At 48.6% G+C, this 19,174-nt stretch overlaps 1 protein-coding gene across 1 annotated transcript in view; it reads right to left on the reverse strand.

Annotated features, from left to right (window-relative positions):
* The window catches only part of Ighmbp2 (immunoglobulin mu DNA binding protein 2), a 47,117-nt gene that overhangs the window by 27,210 nt on the left and 733 nt on the right, over positions 1-19,174 (reverse strand). Inside the window, exons 2-7 of the mRNA XM_004656781.2 lie at positions 18,296-18,465; positions 15,297-15,489; positions 13,500-13,597; positions 8,719-8,882; positions 4,692-4,892; positions 1,262-1,409 (exon numbers count right to left, since the gene is read on the reverse strand). Coding sequence (XP_004656838.2) covers positions 1,262-1,409; positions 4,692-4,892; positions 8,719-8,882; positions 13,500-13,597; positions 15,297-15,489; positions 18,296-18,465 — 974 coding nt within the window. The remainder of the gene's footprint in view (positions 1-1,261; positions 1,410-4,691; positions 4,893-8,718; positions 8,883-13,499; positions 13,598-15,296; positions 15,490-18,295; positions 18,466-19,174) is intronic.

The raw sequence follows: 19,174 nt of genomic DNA on the forward strand, positions 1-19,174 counted from the left end.
TGCAAAGTGAGGTCAGGGGAAGAGATTGAGTAAAGGAAAGGTGGAGGGAGGGCTAATCAAAATCTAAAAGGATGCAAATAAATCATATGGAATCCTCTGGTTTCAGACAATGGAACACTCAGGAGCCATAGATCGTTGTTAGAAAATTTTCAGTGCCAGGGATGGGATACCTCCAGTGAGCTGTTGGCCAGGGAGGTCCCTGATGTCCCCCACCACCACCAAAAAAAATTATAGGCCATTGCCGAGGCCCTTGGTTTCCCACCAGGAATAGATGGTAAGACCCTATTGCTGAGGACTCCACATACTTGGGCTGCAAGGCCACTGAAAAATCCTGCTGGAACTGAGCTGATAACCTCCTCCATGTAGACCAGCTGACAGAAAGCTGGAAGAAGCCATTCTGCATGCAGTTCCAATGGGAGAAAGAGATACCACCAGTGAAGATACTCAACAGTGGACACTGCAAGCCTTATAATTAGCCAGCCAGGCCAAATGAGCCAACGGGTGCAATAGTAGCATGTCTGTCATGGTGGAAACCAACTGCCCTCTAATTGGACGGGAGGCCCACTCCATGGGGGGGCGGGGAGAATACATCCCTGATACTGAAAACTTAAAACAGGGGTAGTCATGAGCCCTAGGAGTATAACATCTGCTGATGTCTGGATAAGTGTATATACTATGCTTATCAAACTACCCAGTAAGCACTTCTCTTAATATTTATACCCTTATATTAATGCTACTCTCACTTTGGGTAGAGAACCTTCTCTTTTCAGATGGCAGTAACCTTGGGATGACTCAGAAGGTATCATAGTGCTGGAAAGAAGTGACTGGAGTACACCTTCCAAGGCTCAGGGTCTAATGTGGAAGAGGTGGCGGAAAGAATGTAAGAGCCAAAGGAAGGGTAGGACTCCTTACATCGTGCTCCCTGCAGACATAAAATGGCCTGGATATGCATGACGACCTCACAGTGCCTGACACTACCTACACAAGACCATCATATGAGGCGGAAAAGACTATGACATCAAAATAAAAGAGAGACTGATTGAGATGGGGAGGGGATATGATGGAGAGTGGAGTTTCAAAGGGGAAAGTGGGGGGCAGGGAGGGTATTACCATGGGATACTTTCTATAATCATGGAAAATGTTAATAAAAATTGAGAAAAAAAAAAGAAAGAAGTAAGACTGTTCCACACAAACTCTGTGGAAACTAAAGAAGGGGACCCCTCGTCCAAGGCCACGCTGGCAGGCAGGGTCACACTCTTACCTGTGTTTGTCGCAAGGACCACGTTCGCCGACGTGAGGCTTTCGATTATAGCCGCTTCCTCCCGCTCCTTCAGCTCTTTCCTCAGCAGCTTAATTTCATTTCGAAAATTGCCTTTCTCTCTCTTATCCTGCGTCTTTTTGTTTTTTGCCTGTCAAGAGAAGAAAATAGATTATTCCAGTAACACTCTGCCCTTCTCTGCCAATCACAACCAGCTGGTTTACTTCCATGAGCTCTTGCTCCGATGGGTCTACAGTCAGAACTGCTCCCTGAAGGACATGCCCACATCTCCTGAGGGCCCCATGTCCCATCGCACCTCAATGGGTTGGCACTGCCCCCAGGAAAGGGTGGCCACAAAGGCAGTGTTTAAGCCTTGGCAGGAACTGTGCTGGAAGTATGGCCTCAGATGAGGCAAGAACTGACCGGCAAGACCCTGTAGAGCCAGCTGGTACCCTGGGAATAAAAGAGCCCAGCCTAGGACTTGAACTGCTGGACCCTCACAAACAGAGGCAGATTCCATCCCCACTGTTACAGACAGTAGCATGCATGTTCCACACCATAAGACGCCCTCCTTAACTCGAACTGAAGACAGATGGCTTTTTCCTTACTTGTGATTTTGTGTGGCAGGGTGGGGTTTGGGCAGGGGTGAGGGAGTGTCTTGTTGAGTCTCACAGAGCAGCGGACTCTGAAGAGCACAGCCATCAACAGCAAGAAAAACAACTGTCCAACAAGACGGCTGCACATAGCTACACTGCCTGCCTTTGAGTACAACCGTGTATGCTTGTTCCTGCCTCCATGGACACCATCTGCCCACAGGCTGGCACCCAGAGCTGCGCCAGGGCAGCCTCTGCTCTACTGGAGGACAGGTAGACTCGGCACTGGCATCCTCCTTGCCCCTGTTGGTCCCTAACGTCGAGGACACAGAGGGGTGCTGCTGTGACGCAGGGAGAGAGCTCGTGAGCACCCTCTGGCCAGGCCGGGAAATTAGGAAACTGGGCAGGCATGTTCACGAGGGGGCCCAGCTCTGGGAAGCATGGGGCCTCACCTTAGACCCACCACCTGCCTATTCTGCAGGCTCCTGGCGTCCCTATCACCACCCTAAGGCTTTGGGAGGTTTATTATGTGCAGTGCTTTTCTTACCACTGTTAGCTAGAGCATATTACAAATACCAGAGGGACACTTAGGAAATGCTTGCTTCAGGACTGGAGAGGTGGCTCAGCAGTGTGAGGCACTTATTTGCAAAGCCTACTAGTCCAGGTTCAATTCCCCAGTACCCTCATGAAGTCGGATCACAATGCGGCACATGCATCTAGAGTTCACTGTAGCAGCAACAGACCCTGGCATGCCCATTCTCTCTTTCTCTCTCTTTGCTTTTTCAAGGTAGGGTCTCACTCTAGCTCAGGCTGACCTGGAAATCACTATGTAGCCTCAGGGTGGCCTTGAACTCATGGCAGTCCTCCTGCCTCTGCCTGGGTGTGAGTGCTGGGATTAAAGGCATGCGCCACCATGCCCGGCTCCTCTCTCTCTCTTAATAAATAAATAAAAATATTTTTAAATATTTTATTTATTTATTTGAAAGAAGGAGAGAGAAGCAGACAGAGAGACTGGGTGCATCAAGACCTCTAGCCACTGCAAATGAACCCCCGATGCATGTGGCACCTTGTGTATCTATCTGGCTTTATATGGGTCCTGGAGAATTGAACGTGAGTCTTTTGGCTTTGCTGGCAAGTGCCTTAACTACTAAGCCATCTCTCTAGCCCCCTGACTCCTCTGCCCCCACCCCTGCTGTCTAATTTTTTTTTGTTTTTTTTTTTTAAAAGATTTTTATTTATTTATTTGATTATTTGAGAGTGACAGAGAAAGAGGCAGATAGAGAGTGAGAGAGAGAATGGGCGCGCCAGGGCTTCCAGCCTCTGCAAATGAACTCCAGACGCATGCGCCCCCTTGTGCATCTGGCTAATGTGGGACCTGGGGAACCAAGCCTCGAACCGGGGTCCATAGGCTTCACAGGCAAGCGCTTAACCGCTATGCCATCTCTCCAGCCCTTTTTTTTGGTTTTTTGAGGCAGAGTCTGTAGCCCCAGGCTGACCTGGAATTCACTATGTAGTCTCAGGGTGGCCCCGAACTTAGAGATCCTCCTACCTCTGCCCGCACCCCCACCCCCAGTGCTATCACACCATGCCTTTAATCCCAGCACTCAGGAGGCAGAGGTAGGAGGCCACCCTGAGACTACATAGTGAATTCCAGGGTCATCCTGGGCCAGAGTGAGACCCTACCTCAAAAAAAAAAAAAGAAGAAGGAGGAGGAGGAGGAGGAGGAGGAGGAGGAAGAGGAGGAGAAGAAGAAGAAATGTTTGTCTCATCATCTCTTTCTCTTCTTCTGGTGTGTGTTAGTATGTGTGGTGTGTATGTGCATGTGGCCTGCAGGTACATGCACAGAGGCCAGAGAATGTCAGGTGCCCTCCTCTAAGGCTCTTTGGCCTTGTTCCCTAAGAAACAGAACTTAGAGCTCACCATTTTCAGCTAGACTGGTTGATCAAGAGGTCCCAGCGATCCTCCTGTCTCCACCCTTTTAGAACTCGGGTCACAGGCATGTGTGTCCATGCCTGGCTTCTCACCTGAGTTGGGGATTGAACTCATGTTTGTACAGCAAGTACTCATCTACTGAGCAGTTCTCCAGCTCAGGAAATGCCTTAAGATAACCCTTCACCTACTCTCAAACTCCTGAAACGGCTGGATTTCTATTAAGTTCTGAGTACATTTCTCCATCCAAGTCAGAATTTTCAAATTACTAAATCAGTAATTGAAAATCAGCCAGGCATGGTGGTTCATGCATTTAGTTCCAGTACTTGGGGAGCTGTGGAAGCTGAGGTAGGAGGATCACTGTGAGTTCAAGGCCAGCCTGGGGCTACAGAGTGAATTCCAGGTCAGCCTGGGCTGGAGTGGACCCTACTTAAAAAAAAAACAACTTTCAAGCAATGGAGAGAGGGGACATGGCTCAGTGGATACAGCACTTGGCGTGCAAGCATGAGTTCCTGAGTTTGAAAGCTCAGCAGCACCCACACACACAGAAAAAGGTGGCTGCTGAGGGAGGCATTTGTTATTCCAGCCGTGCCCATGAGAAGGGAGGCAGAGACAGACAGGAGGATCTGCAGGAGGCCCAGGGGCCAGGTAAATACAGCGGTGAACAATGCGAGACACTGCCTCAAAGGAGGCAGAAGGCGAGGACCCACCCACACCTGAACTTGTCCTCTGACCTCCACATGCGCACTGTGGCACCTGTGCACATGCGCTCACATACGTGAACCGTTCTCTGCACCCCCCCCCCAAAAACCAGTGGAAACAGAAGAAAAGCAAGAGGGACCTGGATGGATGGCATTCACTCCCTGAACACCACAGATCACACAAGTTCACATTGGCACCGTGATACATACGAAGACCTGGTCGATGTCCCTCCTGATGTCTGCAACGATCTGGGCACTGTCGCCACGTGCCAACACTGCGTCGAGGGAGTGCTGCTGAACGGACTCCAGAAGGCGGGCAGGGTGCCCAAGCCGCAGGATCCGCTGCTTGCTCTGAGCCAGGCGCTCCACCAGATTATCCACGGCGACGTTGGAGGGAGCACAGCACAGAACCTGGAGGCGCATGCTGCGGTGAGGCTTCCAGCAACTTCTTTTCTGATTATTACACTCATCAATACACTAAGCTAAGCCGGGCGTGGTGGAGCATGCCTTTAATCCCAGCACCCGGGAGGCAGAGGTAGGAGGATCACAGTGAGTTTGAGGCCACCCTGAGACTACATAGGGAATTCCAGGTCAGCCTGGATTGGAGTGAGAGCCTACCTTGGAAAAAAAAAAAATAATTCACTAAGCCAAACAGCCTCACAGGTAAGAGCAGGGCACAGTGGGCTCACTGGCAAGCTTACAGAGTAAACAGGCGGCATCAACAAGGTGTTTGGTATTCAAAGTGATAGACGGCTCAAGGCCAGCCTGGGCCTACAGAGTGAATTCCAGGTCAGCCTGGGCTAGAGTGGACCCTGCTAAAAAAAAAAACAAAAACAAAAAAAAAAACCAGACCCAGAAGTCCAAAGCCTATTCGTCACTAATGCTCCAAAGCCTGGCAATAGACGGTCAACTTGACAGGATCTAGAATCACCTGGAACACAAATCTCTGGGCTTGTCTTTGAAGGAGTTTCCAGATTACTAGGTGAGTTGAGGTGGGAAGACCCACCCTGACTATTGGTGGCATAACGCCATGGGCTGGGGTCCCTATCAGAATAAAAAGGCTGAGGGCTGGAGGAATGGCTTAGCGATTAAGGAACTGGCCTGCAAAGCCGAAAGACCCAGGTTCAATTCCCCAGGACGTACATAAGCCAAATGCACAAGGTGGTACATGCATCTGGAGTTTGTTTGCAGCGGCTGGAGGCCCTGGCATGCTCTTTCTCTTTCATTCTATCTGCCCCTTTCTCTCTCTCTCACCCCCCCCAAATAAATAAATAAAATATTTTAATATAGGATGCTTAAAAAGGCTGAGCATCAGCTTTCATCTCCTCTGTCTCCTGACTGCACAACAGCGTGGCCGCGCCATCACGTTCCTGCCGCCGTGCCTTCCCCACCGTGACTGGCAGTACCCACCTACAATCTGGAAGCCAGAATAAACCTGTGCTCTCTGAAACTGCTTGTCAGGCTGTTTGTGTCCCAGCAATGACATAAGTTAATGACAGAAGATTTAAGAAGATCCCAGTGGGGTAATTTTACTCCCCCACTGCTGTCCCAAATTGTAGATAACTCCATTTCCAAATTCCTGTCTCTATTGTTTTTGTTTGTTTGTTTGAAAAGTGGCAAGCAGCAGGCTGAGACGCTAGTTACAGCTCTGGCAGCCTTCAGCAGGTCTCAAGATCCCCGGCCCCAGCAGTGGGTGGTGGTTCAGAGAGAGCACCCTGGGCTCGGGCTAGCCTGCCCTGGGGCTGGGGGCTTCTTCCCACCCATGGAGGTGGCCTCATGGGTAAAAAGAAAAGGTTTAGTGTTTTGAGACTCCTCTGCCTGGTCTCAGCTGAAGAGTGCTGCTTTATGACTCATTTGGGAAGCCTCCCTGGTTGCACCTCATTCATGTTAGCGCTTTTAGCCAGTCTGGAGTTTTTTGGGGTTCTTCTTGAAGCTACTTGTTTAAGGGGTTATTTGTCATTGATGCCTTTGGGTCCATTTTGTGAAAAGGGTTAAGAGAAACCAGGGGTGTTTGCCTGCTGGTAGTTAAGAGTTTGAGCTTCTGCCATATGCCAGATGAATAAAATTTTATCCTGCCACTGGGGAGCTCTCCTCCGAGTCACTTGGAATTTGAACCAACGGACAGTGTTAGAAAAAAATGGATATTTGGATTGCTGTCACTTGTGGAATTTTTTGTTTTGGTTTTTGTTTTTTGAGGTAGGGCTTCACTCCAGCTCAGGCTGACCTGGAATTCACTATGTAGACCCAAGGTGACCTTGAACTCATGGCAATCCTCCTACCTCTCTGCCTCCCCACTGCTGGGATTCAAGGCGTGCGCCACCACACGCGGCTCTGTGGGTTCTTTTGAGCCATTTTGGGTTGTTCTGTTTTTGTTGTTTGTCTGACAGGAAAAGTTTTAATTCATTAATAACTACTAGGAAAGTGATATGAGGAAAAAAAAATCAGGGGACCGGGATTCTTGGGCATCTGGTACCCACTGTAATGTAGGAATATTTGCGTGATAATACATGGACTACCAGGAACACTCAAGCCTTGGAGGCGCTCATTTCAGGGAGGTTGAAAAATTCTTCCATCATGAGGGCCTTTGGCCCATGAGAGTTCACTTTTAGGAGGTTGACCAAGTCCCTTGAGGATCCTCAGCCCATGAGGACTCACTTCTGGGAGGCTGAGAGAAACAGGGCTCTGGCAGGGACGCGGGAACTGGTGGCCCTGTGAGGACCTTCATGCAACTTTGACAGCATGAGGATCTGGGCTTGGGGGAACCTCATCGTGGCAGTGAGGAAAGTTGAGGGGAGGCAGACATACAGGGAAAGACAATCTCCAGAGAAAGGTTAGATCACAGCTCTAGTAACAGCTCTAGTAACAGCTAAGTCCATACATTTTACGTCCTGGCTCGGTTTCACCTTTTCTGTAAATTGTAGCTCTGCTGTAAGGGAGGCAGAGGAGCTAAGGAATTTTCTACCCCCAGCTCTGGTCAAAACTAAATAAACCCTTCCTTTAAAAAGAAAAAAAAAAAAAAAAAAGGCTGGAGAAATGGCTTAGTAGTTAAGCGCTTGCCTGTGAAACCTAAGGACCCAAGTTCGAGGCTCGATTCCCCAGGACCCACGTTAGCCAGATGCACAAGGGGGTACATGCATCTGGATTCGTTTGCAGTGGCTGGAGGCCCTGGTGTGCCCATTCTCTCTCTCTGTCACTCTCAAATAAATAAAGAAAGAAATAAAAAATTTTAAAAAGAAAAAAAATTACAGGTGCCTGGTGCCCTGAAATAACCTGGGGCTAGGACATCCTCACAACACCAACCACATTATTTTGCACTTTTTTTTTTTTTTTTTTTTGAGGTAGGGTCTCACTCTAGACCAGGCTGACCTGGAATTCACTATGTAGTCACAGGCTGGCCTCAAACTCATGGTGATCGCCCTACCTCTGCCTCCTGAGTGTTGGGATCAAGGGTGTGCGCCACCATGCCTGGCAAACCACATCATTTTATCTGCTGACAAAAGCAGATGACAGTCATGTCTCTGACTGGCTCAATCTCGTGTCTGTGACTGTTGGAAGCAGGCAGCCACAGGCAGAAGACAGTCCCCCCCCCCACCCTACCTCCATGTCTGACAGGCTCCACCCGTGATGTGGCCAACATGGGAACACAGACCTGCCCTTGAGTGTAAATGTGGGCGTTCGCAGCCTCATTCTGCAAACAGAGCACCTGGCGGACAGCCTATAAAGGCGGCCCCATCACTACTGCCGCTCTCACCACTGCCAGTGTCGTTCCAGACCAGAAAGACCGCTTTAAGAAGCTCTCCACGGGTCTAGACCCTCGGTGACCCATGCTGACAAGAGGACAAGTGATGACACTACGTGGAGAGCACTGTGCATCTCAGGAAGACGCACTCCGTGCACAGCACTTGTGCTTCGTGTCAGTCACTCAGACACAGGTCCCCTGCAGGCTCACCGTGGAGCACAGCAGCTGAAGAGCAAGCGAGCCTGGCCGCCGCCTGCCCACAATGAAGGCTCTGTAATCTCCAGGGCTCCTGGAGTCTTTCCGAACCATCCAGACAGCTGCTGCTGTGTCGGTGAGGCTGTCAGACTTCACGAAAGTCCTCCAGCCCAACACTCAGCCCACACACGCCCAGGGACAACCCTGGCCAGCCCTGCCAGAGCTGTACTGTCCGCCCCCCGGGGCACCACTGGATTTGACAGACCAGACAGGTATGGACAAGGCCGATCTGCCACTGCCCACCTTTAAGCCTTGTTTCACAGCCTGGAGGATTATTTCTACCACAGTGGTGGTTTTACCAGTGCCAGGAGGTCCGTGGATGATGGCAAGTTCTTTCTGTGCCAGCGCAAAGGAAACTGCTTCTTTCTGGGAGGCGTCCAGGGCGGTGTTGTAGAAGGTCAGCGGGGCTACAGAAGGAAGTGCTGGCATCAGATCCTGGCACTGTGGTGGCACTGGATTTCTCCTCTTGGGTGTGCAACACGGGAGCAACCAGTGCCGGGTGGAGTAAGCCTTACTAGCCAGGGTGAGCCCCGCAGCACGGAATCAGTCTGCTCAACTGTCAAAACAAGACCTGCCCAAGACCAGGACCCAGCAAGCTGCAGTGCACCAGCCTGCTACCAGCTTCCAGGCCACTGGGCACACACTGCCTATGGCTGCTACCACAGGGGTAATACCAGATTTTTAAAAAAGCTTTTATTTTATTTTAGTCTTAAAATATTTTTATTGTTTATTTTTGAGAGAAAGAGAGATTGAGTATGCCTTTAGCTGCTGCAAACAAACTCCAGACGTGTGCACCCCTTGTGCGCATGTGCGACATTGCACACTTGCGTCACTCTGCATCTGGCTACGTGGGACCTGGAGATTCGAACATGAGTTCTTAGGCTTTGTAGGTAAGCACCTTAACTGCTAAGCCACCTCTCCAGCCCTTATTTTATTTTTGAGTGACAGAGAGAGAGAGAACGGGTGTACCAGAGCCTTTTAGCCACTGTGAACAAACTCCAGATGCATGTGCCCCCTTGCAGAACATATGTGATATGGCGTGCTTGTGTCACTGTGTGTCTGGCCACATGGGACCTGGAGATTCAAATACGCATTCTTAGGATTCACAGGCAAGTGCCTTAACCACTAAGCCATCTCTCCAGCCCCCAGATTTCATGCCATTGGACACACACTGCCTATGGCTGCTACTGCAGGGGAAAGTGACAAAGGGGGCTGTGTAGCCCCCAAAGTCTAAATATTGACAGTCCATAAGACTTGTATAATACTGAGCCTGCCATGGGCTGGGGAGATGGCTTAGTGGTTAAAGGTATTTGCTTGAAAAGTCTATAGGCCAGGTTCGATTGCCCAATACCCACATAAAGCCAGGTATACAAAGTGGCACACACATTTGCAGTAGCAAGAGGCCCTGGTAGGTCTATTCCCTCGCTCTCTCTCTTTCTCCTTCTCTCTGTGCTTGTAAATAAATAAACAAAAGTCACAAAAAAATTAAAAATAAAAGATTGATGGGCTGGAGTGATGGCTTAGCAGATAAGGCCTTCAAAGCCTAAGGACTCAGTTTCGATTCCCCAGTACCCACCCATATAAGCCAGATGTACAATATAGCACATGTGTCTGGATTTTGTTTCCAGTGGCTACAGGCCCTGGTACACCCATTCTCTGTCTCTCTCCCTATCTATCTATCTTTCTTTCTTTCTTTCTCTGCCTCTTTCTCTCAAACAAATAAAGAAAAAAGAAAAAAAAATTTTTTTTTTTTTTGTTTTTTGAGGTAGGGTCTCACTCTGGCTCAGGCTGACCTGGAATTCACTATGTATTCTCAGGCCGGCCTCAAACTCATGGCGAACCTCCTACCTCTGCCTCATGAGTGCTGGGATTAAAGGCATGCGCCACCACACCTGGCTAAAAGAAAAATGTTTTTAAAAAGTTGAGACTGGGCCTACCAACACTGCTTCATGGATGAGGGAGGGCTTGCAAGGCCCTGCCCCTCCCTGAGGAGCTAGTAGAGGTGAATGGCTGGTGGTGGAGGAAGAGATGTTCTCCATACACCAATAAGTAACCCTCCATCCATGTTCATGAAAGCAACTCTATTAAACTCAGGGATACACACACACACACACACACACAGAGAGAGAGAGAGAGAGAGAGAGAGAGAGAGAGAGACAGAGAGAGAGAGAGAGACATGAAAGTAGAAGCAAGACTAGGAAAAGAGGATCAGCAGGAGGGGAATAAGAGAGGGTAACAGGGTGAATAGGATCAAAATATATTATACACATGTATAAAAATTGTCAAAAAATAAACTGACAACCTGTTGCCTTATGGAGAAAGTGTTCCAATTGGCAATCAGAAAATGTTTCTCAGAACATATTCCTGTTTTATTCCTCTCATGTGACCGTAAAATGGCCAGGATGAAAAATATTAACAAGGCACAGCAGTGCATCTCTGAGAGGACAGTGGAGCCATGTGAAGATAGCAGGTTAACACTGATGGTCTGGTGCTAGAGGCTGCTACAGCTGTGTGACTCTGGCAACATACGGATCGGTGGACGGAGTGCTGAGTCATGGCAGAAACTCTCCCCCCCCACCTCCCCCTCCCCCACCTCCCCAGGCACAGTCAACTCTGAAAAGAAACCCCAAACATGCCGATGGTGAGAAGGAAGATCAGTTTAATGGAAGCCCTCCAAGACCACAGCCAAGGGGACCAAGAACTGCTCCAGGACCTCCTCTACTTCATGATGATGAAGATGATCTTGTGCCTTTTCCAAGTAGTAAATCAGGACTGCTGTCATCACACCATCCCACATTAGTGTCCAAAAAAGCCTCCAACCCCCCTTTTTTTTTTCTTTTTCAAGGCAGGGTCTGACTGTAACCCAGGCTGAGATTAAAGTCGTGCACCTCAAAAAAAAAAAAAAATATATATATATATATGTATGTATATTATATATATAAACAAGGTCCTAATAGGAGAAAAGATGACATCAAATTAAAAGACTGATGGAGAGAGGGAGGGGATATGACGGAGAGCAGAGTTATGAAGGGGAAAGCGGGGGAGGGGAGGGAGGGAAATACCACGGTTTGTTGTCTGTAAGCATAGAAGTTGTCAATAATATATATACGTTAAATATATACATATTAACAAGGGAGTCAGGTGTGTGGTGGCACACACCTTTAATCTCAGCTCTCAGGAGGCAGAGGTAAAAGGATCACCATGAGGTTGAAGCCAGCCTGAGACAACATAGTGAATTCCAGGTCAGCCTGGGATAGAGGGAGACACCTACATCAAAAAACAAACAAACAGGACCAGGAAAATGGTTTAGGGGTTAAGACATCTGCCTGAGAAGCCAAAGAACCCTGATTCAGGTCCCAGGATCCACGTAAGCCAGATACACAAGGGGGCACAGGCATCGGGAGTTTGTTTGCAGTGGCTGGAGGCCCTGGAATGCCCATTCTTTCTTTCTATCTAACCCCCCTCTCAGATAAATAAATAAAATATTTAAAATATATATAAACAAAGGGCTGGGAAGATGGTTCAGTGGTTAAAGGCATTTGCTTGCATAGCCTGCTAGCCACGTTTCAATTCCCAAGCCACACACATAAGGCAGATGCAAAAAGTGGCACAAGTGGCTGATGTTTGTTTGCAGTGGCAAGAGGCCCTGCCACACCCATATACACACACATATAAATAAAACACAGACACACACACACGGATCACAGAAGACTCAACTAACGATGTGATATGTTCCTCTGTTTGTCCTTGAAAGCAGGAGCTACAGCTAACAGACAAGCTCCTAAGCAAAAGTACTGAACTGGGTATTTTTTGTCTGGTTAGTTTTTTTTTTTTTTTCTTTTTTCTTTTTATGATGCCTGGTTTCATGAGCCAAGGCTGACCTGGAACTCACTGTGTAGCCAAAAGATGGCCTCAAACTCATTGTGATCCTCCTACCTCAGCTCCCAAATGCTGGGATTAAAGGTGTATGTCATCTTGTCTAGCTGACTTGTACCCAAGCCATGAGAAGAAATAAATGGGTAAACCATAAAAGTAGACTATGTGACAATGCAGGCACTGTTGAATCCAAAGTTTCTGGCAAGTTCTACAGCATCCATCTTGATCCTTAAATAACAGCTACAATCAAGACAAACTATGTTCCTTAAGAGCCATCTAAAGAATTCCTAAGCCAGGTAGCACTTCAGCAGAGGCAGGAAGATCAGGAGTTCAAGTTCCACCTTAGCTATGTAGCAAGCCAACCTGAGCTACATAAAATCCTAGCCCAAAAAACAAAACCTGGGAGCTGAAGAGATGGCTAAAGTGTCTGCCTGCAAAGCCTGACCACCTGAGTTCAGTTCCCCAGTACCACATAAGGCCAGAAGCACCAAGTAGTATATGCATCTGGAGGCCATCTGAAGTAGCTAGAGGGCCCATTCTCACTCTCTCTCTCTCCATCATGCTGGCACAGGTGTGGAGGCAGAGGTGGGAGGATCGCTGTTTGAGTGCCAGACCAGGCTGAGATTACACAGTGAATTCTAGGTCAGCTGGGGCTAGAGTGAGACCCTACCTTAAGAAACAAAAAATAATAAATTTTAAAAAGCCAAGGCAATGGTGAAGCACATCTTTAATCCCAGCACTCTGGAGGCTGGAGTAGGACGATCACTGTGAGTTTGAGGCCAGCCTGAGACTAATTCCAGGAGACAGCCTGGGCTATGCAAGACCCTACCTTGAAAAACCAAACAAACAACAACAACAAAAAAAAAAAAACCCTCAAAACCAAACTAAAGAAGCAAACTGAAATCCCCAGCATTCTGGAGGCGGAGGCAAAAGGATGGGAAGTTCGAAGCCAGCCTGGGCTACAAAGTGTGTTCTGGAAGGAGCTGCTTCTTCAGCACTGAGCACAAGGGACAGTCTGGGCCATGCAAGTGAAAGTCGCTCAGAGAAACACATCCAAACAGGTAGATTTCAAACTCAAATGCTTGCGAAAATAGCTCAAGGTTACACCGTCCTTGGTAACTTCACTTAAGAAACAAAGACGTGCTTACCTATTTCACTGGCAGGACTCGGGGGTGACCCAGCCAGTAGGACCTCTATGAGGGAGGATGCTGGCCCAGACTGGAACTTCCTTAGTGTCGTCAGAGCTCTGCAAGAGATGAAGAAGGGGGTGGAGAGATGATTTGGCAGAGAAGGTGCTTGCCTGTGAAGCCTAAGGATCCAGGTTCAACTCCCTAAGTACCCACAAATGGTGCATGCATCTGGAGTCTGGGTGCAGCAGCTAGAGGCCCTGGTGTGACCACTCTCTCTATAGTACGGTGCGGTGATGCACACTTTTAATCCCAGCACTCAGGTGGCACAGGCAGGATTGCCAATAACGCCACCCTGAGACTACATAATGAATTCCAGGTCAGCCTGGACTAGAGCGAGACCCTACCTCAAAAAACCACAGTAAGGGCTGGGGAGATGGCTTAGCGGTTAAGCGCTTGCCTGTGAAGGCCAAGGACCCCGGTTCCCCAGGTCCCACGTTAGCCAGATGCACAAGGGGGCGCACGCGTCTGGAGTTCGTTTGCAGAGGCTGGAAGCCCTGGCGCGCCCATTCTCTCTCTCTCCCTCTATCTGTCTTTCTCTCTGTGTCTGTTGCTCTCAAATAAATAAATTAAAACCCACAGTAAATAAGTAAATAGGGCTGGAGAGATGGCTCAGCAGTTAAGATGCTTGCCTGCAAATTCTAAGGACCAGAGTTCAACTCCCCAGTACTCATGTAAAGCCAGATGCACAAAGTGACACAGTGACACATGCACCTAGAGTTTGTTTAAAAAAGAAACAGAAAGAAAGGAAGGAAGGAAGGAAGGAAGGAAGGAAGGAAGGAAGGAAAGAAAGGGAAAGGAAAGGAAAGGAAAGGAAAGGAAAGGAAAGGAAAGGAAAGGAAAGGAAAGGAAAGGAAAGGAAAGAAAAGAAAAGAAAAGAAAAGAAAAGAAAAGAAAAGAAAAGAAAAGAAAAGAAAAGAAAAGAAAAGAAAAGGAAGAGCGAGCTTAGGAGGCAGCAGTGTGGGAATACCATCTCACTCAAGGTACACAATACCTCTTTATTTTTTGGTTTTTCGAGGCAGGGTCTCACTCTAGCCCAGGCTGACCTGGAATTCACTATGGAGTCTCAGGGTGGCCTCGAACTCACGGCAATCCTCCTACCTCTGCCTCCCGAGTGCTGGGATTAAAGGCGTGCGCCACCATGCCCTGCTAATACCTCTTTATTTTTAATCTTTGCATGGGTGTGTATGATGTATGCATGTATGTATGTTTGTGTGTGTGAGTGCAGGTCCACATTTGCCACAGTATGCATGTGGCGGTCAGAAGACGACCCCTGAGCATCAGTCCTGTCTCCCGCCTTGTCTGAGGCAGGGTCTCTTGTTGGCCACCTGTGGAAACACTAGGCCGGGGCAGTTTGGATGGCTCCGTGGTCAAAGGCACTCACTTATGAAACCTGACGGCCCAGGTTTGATTCCCCAGGACTCAAACAAAGCAAGATGCACAAAGTAGCACATGGATCTGGAAACACCAGACTGGCTGGCCAGCAAGCTCCCGGGATTCTCCTGTCACCGTCACCCATCTCACCGGAATTACAAATACTTGCAATTGCATCTAGTGTCAACACGGCCGCGGGGGATTCAAATTCTGGTCATCGAGCTTGTGCAGCGCGTGTTTCGCCCGCGGAGCCGTCTCCCTTAGCCAGCCCCACGGGACACCCCCAACCACCCAGGGGCACTCCCGCAATCAGCAGAAGTGTAGGAGCCCGGGAGTCAGGTTTAAGGGGGAACAGCCCATCGGACTCCCCCCAAGAACACTTACTTTTTCAGTCGCTTGTAAGTAACGTCATTGGCAAGCTTTAACAGTCTGTAGAGGCTGTCTCGGTCTAGGCTCAACTGGAAGTCATGGGTCTCATCAAAGGCCACTGTGACTGATTTCTGGGTGATGCGGGTCAGGACCCCAGTGGCCAGCTGACCGTTTTCATTGGTAGCATCATACAGACCCACAATATCACCTGCAAAAACCAAAACTCAGCTAAATATTATTGCATGTAATAACCTCCAGTGCATTTCAACCATTATACTTCGCATTTCAAATGTTATACTTTCATTAATTTTTTCCTTTCTTTCTTTCTTTTTTTTGGTATATGTGTGTACATGATGTGTATGAATGTTCATGTATGGTGTCGACACACACATACCACAGTGTGCATATGGAGTTCAAAGGACAATTTGCAGGCGTCAGTCCTGGCCTTTCACCTGGTTCTGTGAAGCAGGGTCTCTCCTCATTGGTGGTCACTGCTGTGATCACCAGACTATCTGATCCATGAGCTTCCAGGGAATGTACCTGTTTCTTCCTCCTGTCTAACTGTGCCTGTGCTGAGATGACAGAAGCCACCACACCTTCCAGGGGTGCTTCTGTCCCCACCTCCCATCTCACTGTGGGTGTGCTCAGATGACACAAGCCACCACAGCTTCTGTGCTCAGGCTTCAGCAGCAAGCAATTTATCCACTGAGCCATCTCCCTAGCCTCACTTTTGCTGTTTTGAAACAGTCTCCTGTAGACCAGACTTTAGACTCTATTTAGCCAAGGATGATCTTGAACTCCTGCCTCTACTTCCCAAGTGCTAGGATTACAGACATACACCACCATGCCTGGCTGTGTTACTTTGTGTAAATGCAATTGGTAATTAAAAAAAAAAAAAAAGATGCGGAAAAAAAAAAAAGATGCTGGGCTAGGGAGATGGCCCCGTAGACAAAGTGCCTGTCAAACAAGTGAGAGGACTGGAGTGCCGATCCCCAGCACCCATGTAAATGCCAGGTAGGCATAGTGGCCCACCTCTAGTCCTGGCACTTGGGAGGCGGAAGCCCAGTCCGTGAGGGTCTGAGTTCAAGTGAGATGACTGACCTCCGAAAATAAAGTGGAGGGCTATCAGAGAAGATACCCAGTGTTAACCTCTGACCTCTACAGGCACACACATGCAAACATGCCTACTACACACATACAAAAACAATGATGAACTAACATCTAAATCACATGTAGAAATTTACTTGAGGTCAACAAATTATCCCAGAGAAGCCTGACCATCAACAAGATCCTGAAAGGTTACAAATCAAGCTTTCATTTAAAGGAGGGGAGACACCACAAATACTAACCCTCTCAGATGTCAAGAGTCCACGTAAGGCGCAACAAAGCACAGAAGAGGATGAAAAGCGCTGGGTGCTGTTCTACCAAAGGGCCTCTTGGAGTGTGAGCCAGCGGGCTGACACGGAGTGAGGAGAGGCCAGGAGCACATGGGTGCAGGGGGCTCAGTCCAGGCAGCGGTTGCTCTCTACCCGTGTGGCACACACTCCAATATGCCTATGGGAACTGCTCGGGTAACCCACATGCCAGGAGAGTCGTATGACAGCCAAGCCTCAGCCAGCTTCCCACGGCCCTGAGCACAGCATGGGGCTCCACTATGCACGGAAATTTGCGCGTCTAGGTGAAGAGCCTCACTTCTCCAGCTAGCCAAAGTCTCAGAAGGTACAGGGCTAAACTGTTCCCATGTGATGCTGAGAAAAACAACACACCCAAAAGAGGGAAAAGCCAAGAAAGAGTGGGCGTGGTGGAACAACACTGTGATCCCCGTTCATAGGAGGTGGAGGCAGGAGGATGAGGAATTCAAGATCACCCTCAGCCACATAACAAGTTTAAGGCCAGCCTTGGCTACATGAGATTCTGGAAAGGAGAGGGAGAGGGGGAAGGAGAGGACAGGGAGGGGCTGGGGAGATAGCTCAGCCATTAAAGGCACTTTTTTGGAAAATATACTATCTGGGTTCGATTCCCCAGTACTTATATAAAGCCAGACACAAAAATGGCCCGTGTGTCTGGATTTCACATCCAGTGGTAGGAGGCCCTGGTATGCCCATTCTCTTTCCTCTTTCTCTCAAATAGTGAATAAAAGACAGAGAGATAAAAAGAAAGAAGGATAAAAAGCAAGCCAGCCAGCAAGCCATAGTAGTACACACACGTAATCACAGCACTTTGGAGGTGGAAACAGGAAGATCAATTCAAAGTCATCTTCAGCTACACTGAGTTCAAAGCCAGCCTGGGTTACATGCGAACCTTGTCTCGGAAAAAAAGCAAAAACAAAGCCGGACGTGGTGCACATGCCTTTAATCCCAGCATTCAGGAGGCAAAGGTTGGAGGATCACCATGAGTTCAAGGCCATCCTGGGACTACATAGTGAATTCCAGGTCAGCCTGAGGTACAGTGAGACCCTACCACGAAAAAAATCAAACACAAAAGCAAAAAAGAAAAGAAAAGCAAAAATAGGGCCTCCTTGGGAGATTTCTGAGTGGTTAAAGGTGCTTGTTTGCAAAGCCTGCCAGCCCAGGCTCAGTGCCCCAGAAATCCACAGAAAACCTGACAAGCATGGTAGCACATGCCTTTAATCCCAGCACTCGGGAGGCAGAGGTAGAAGAATCACCATGAGTTCAAGGCTACCCTAAGACAACATAGTGAATTCCAGGTCAGCCTGGACCAGAGCAATACCCAACCTTGGGAAAAAAAAAAAAAAAAAAATCTCTGACAGGCATTCAAATGTAATGGCAAGAGACCCTGGAGTGCATGCATGAAATAGTTTATTTTTCTTTTAAGTAACTTTTTTTAAAAGTAAAAACAATAGCAGCAACAACAAAAACAGCCATGTGAAGTGTTGTTTCTCAGTGAGTTCTTCACTGCAATGCTGACTTCCCACCTGAGCTGTCCTCCAGTCTTTGGGATAATACCAGCCTTAATCTGAAAGCCAACAACTGTCAACAAGTAACAATACACACCGGAAGAGAAACTGTTACTGGGAAGTTCTGCCCCAGCTATGCATTTCCTGGGCTCGAACGTGACCAGCCGCTGTCCATATAGCCCAGTGCGCTGGCTGGATATTTGCAGCTTCAGCAAACACACGCCCCGGCTCTGGAGTTCTTTCAGAGAGCTGTGCTCCTGCCAGGACCTGAAAGACAACCAGAGGCTCTCTTCACTGTTTGTACTTTTACCAGTTTCTCCTTCTTCCCATGCAGGAAAAGTAACAGGGGAAAGGAAATGTGTCTAGGCACTAGTATGCCCCAGGGGAACCTGGAATCTTCTGTACTCCCAAGCCTGTCCCTCCCAGAGCCCAGAGGAATAGTTTCTACCCAACCTTCTCCAAGCTACCCAAGACAGAACCTCACCCAGACTTCCTCCCATCCATCCCCAAGTCCTGCGGGGCCTTCTCTGCCTCTCCCTGCCCCCCATGCCTAGCCCTAGTGCAATGCCACATTACTGTTCAACTGGACTAACTAGAACCTTGTATACGCCCTACCACTGGGTACTCTCTGTTCAATTGCCAGCCCCTAAGATGATCTATTATTCCGTTTCCTCACCTGTTCGACCTTGCTGGTAGCTATCATGTGCACACAGCACATGGAAAACTTCCAGTAAGCTCCAAAGCCCGGCGTTTGACAACCTGGCACCTGCCTGTCCTGTCTGCATAGTCAGGACCAGCCACCATCCTAGGTGGCTGAACGCCTAACTTGGGAGTAGATCAGTTCATTGTCTGAGCAAGCCTGTGGTGTGGGAGCCACCGGATAACGTGAGGAAGACCCAGAAGGACAATCCACAAAGTCACACAATGACGACGGCAGGAGCTGGAGTTACACTTGCGTCTGTGGGGGTCACAAACC

Source organism: Jaculus jaculus, chromosome 1 (genome assembly GCF_020740685.1).
Source record: "Jaculus jaculus isolate mJacJac1 chromosome 1, mJacJac1.mat.Y.cur, whole genome shotgun sequence".
Taxonomy (NCBI): domain Eukaryota; kingdom Metazoa; phylum Chordata; class Mammalia; order Rodentia; family Dipodidae; genus Jaculus; species Jaculus jaculus.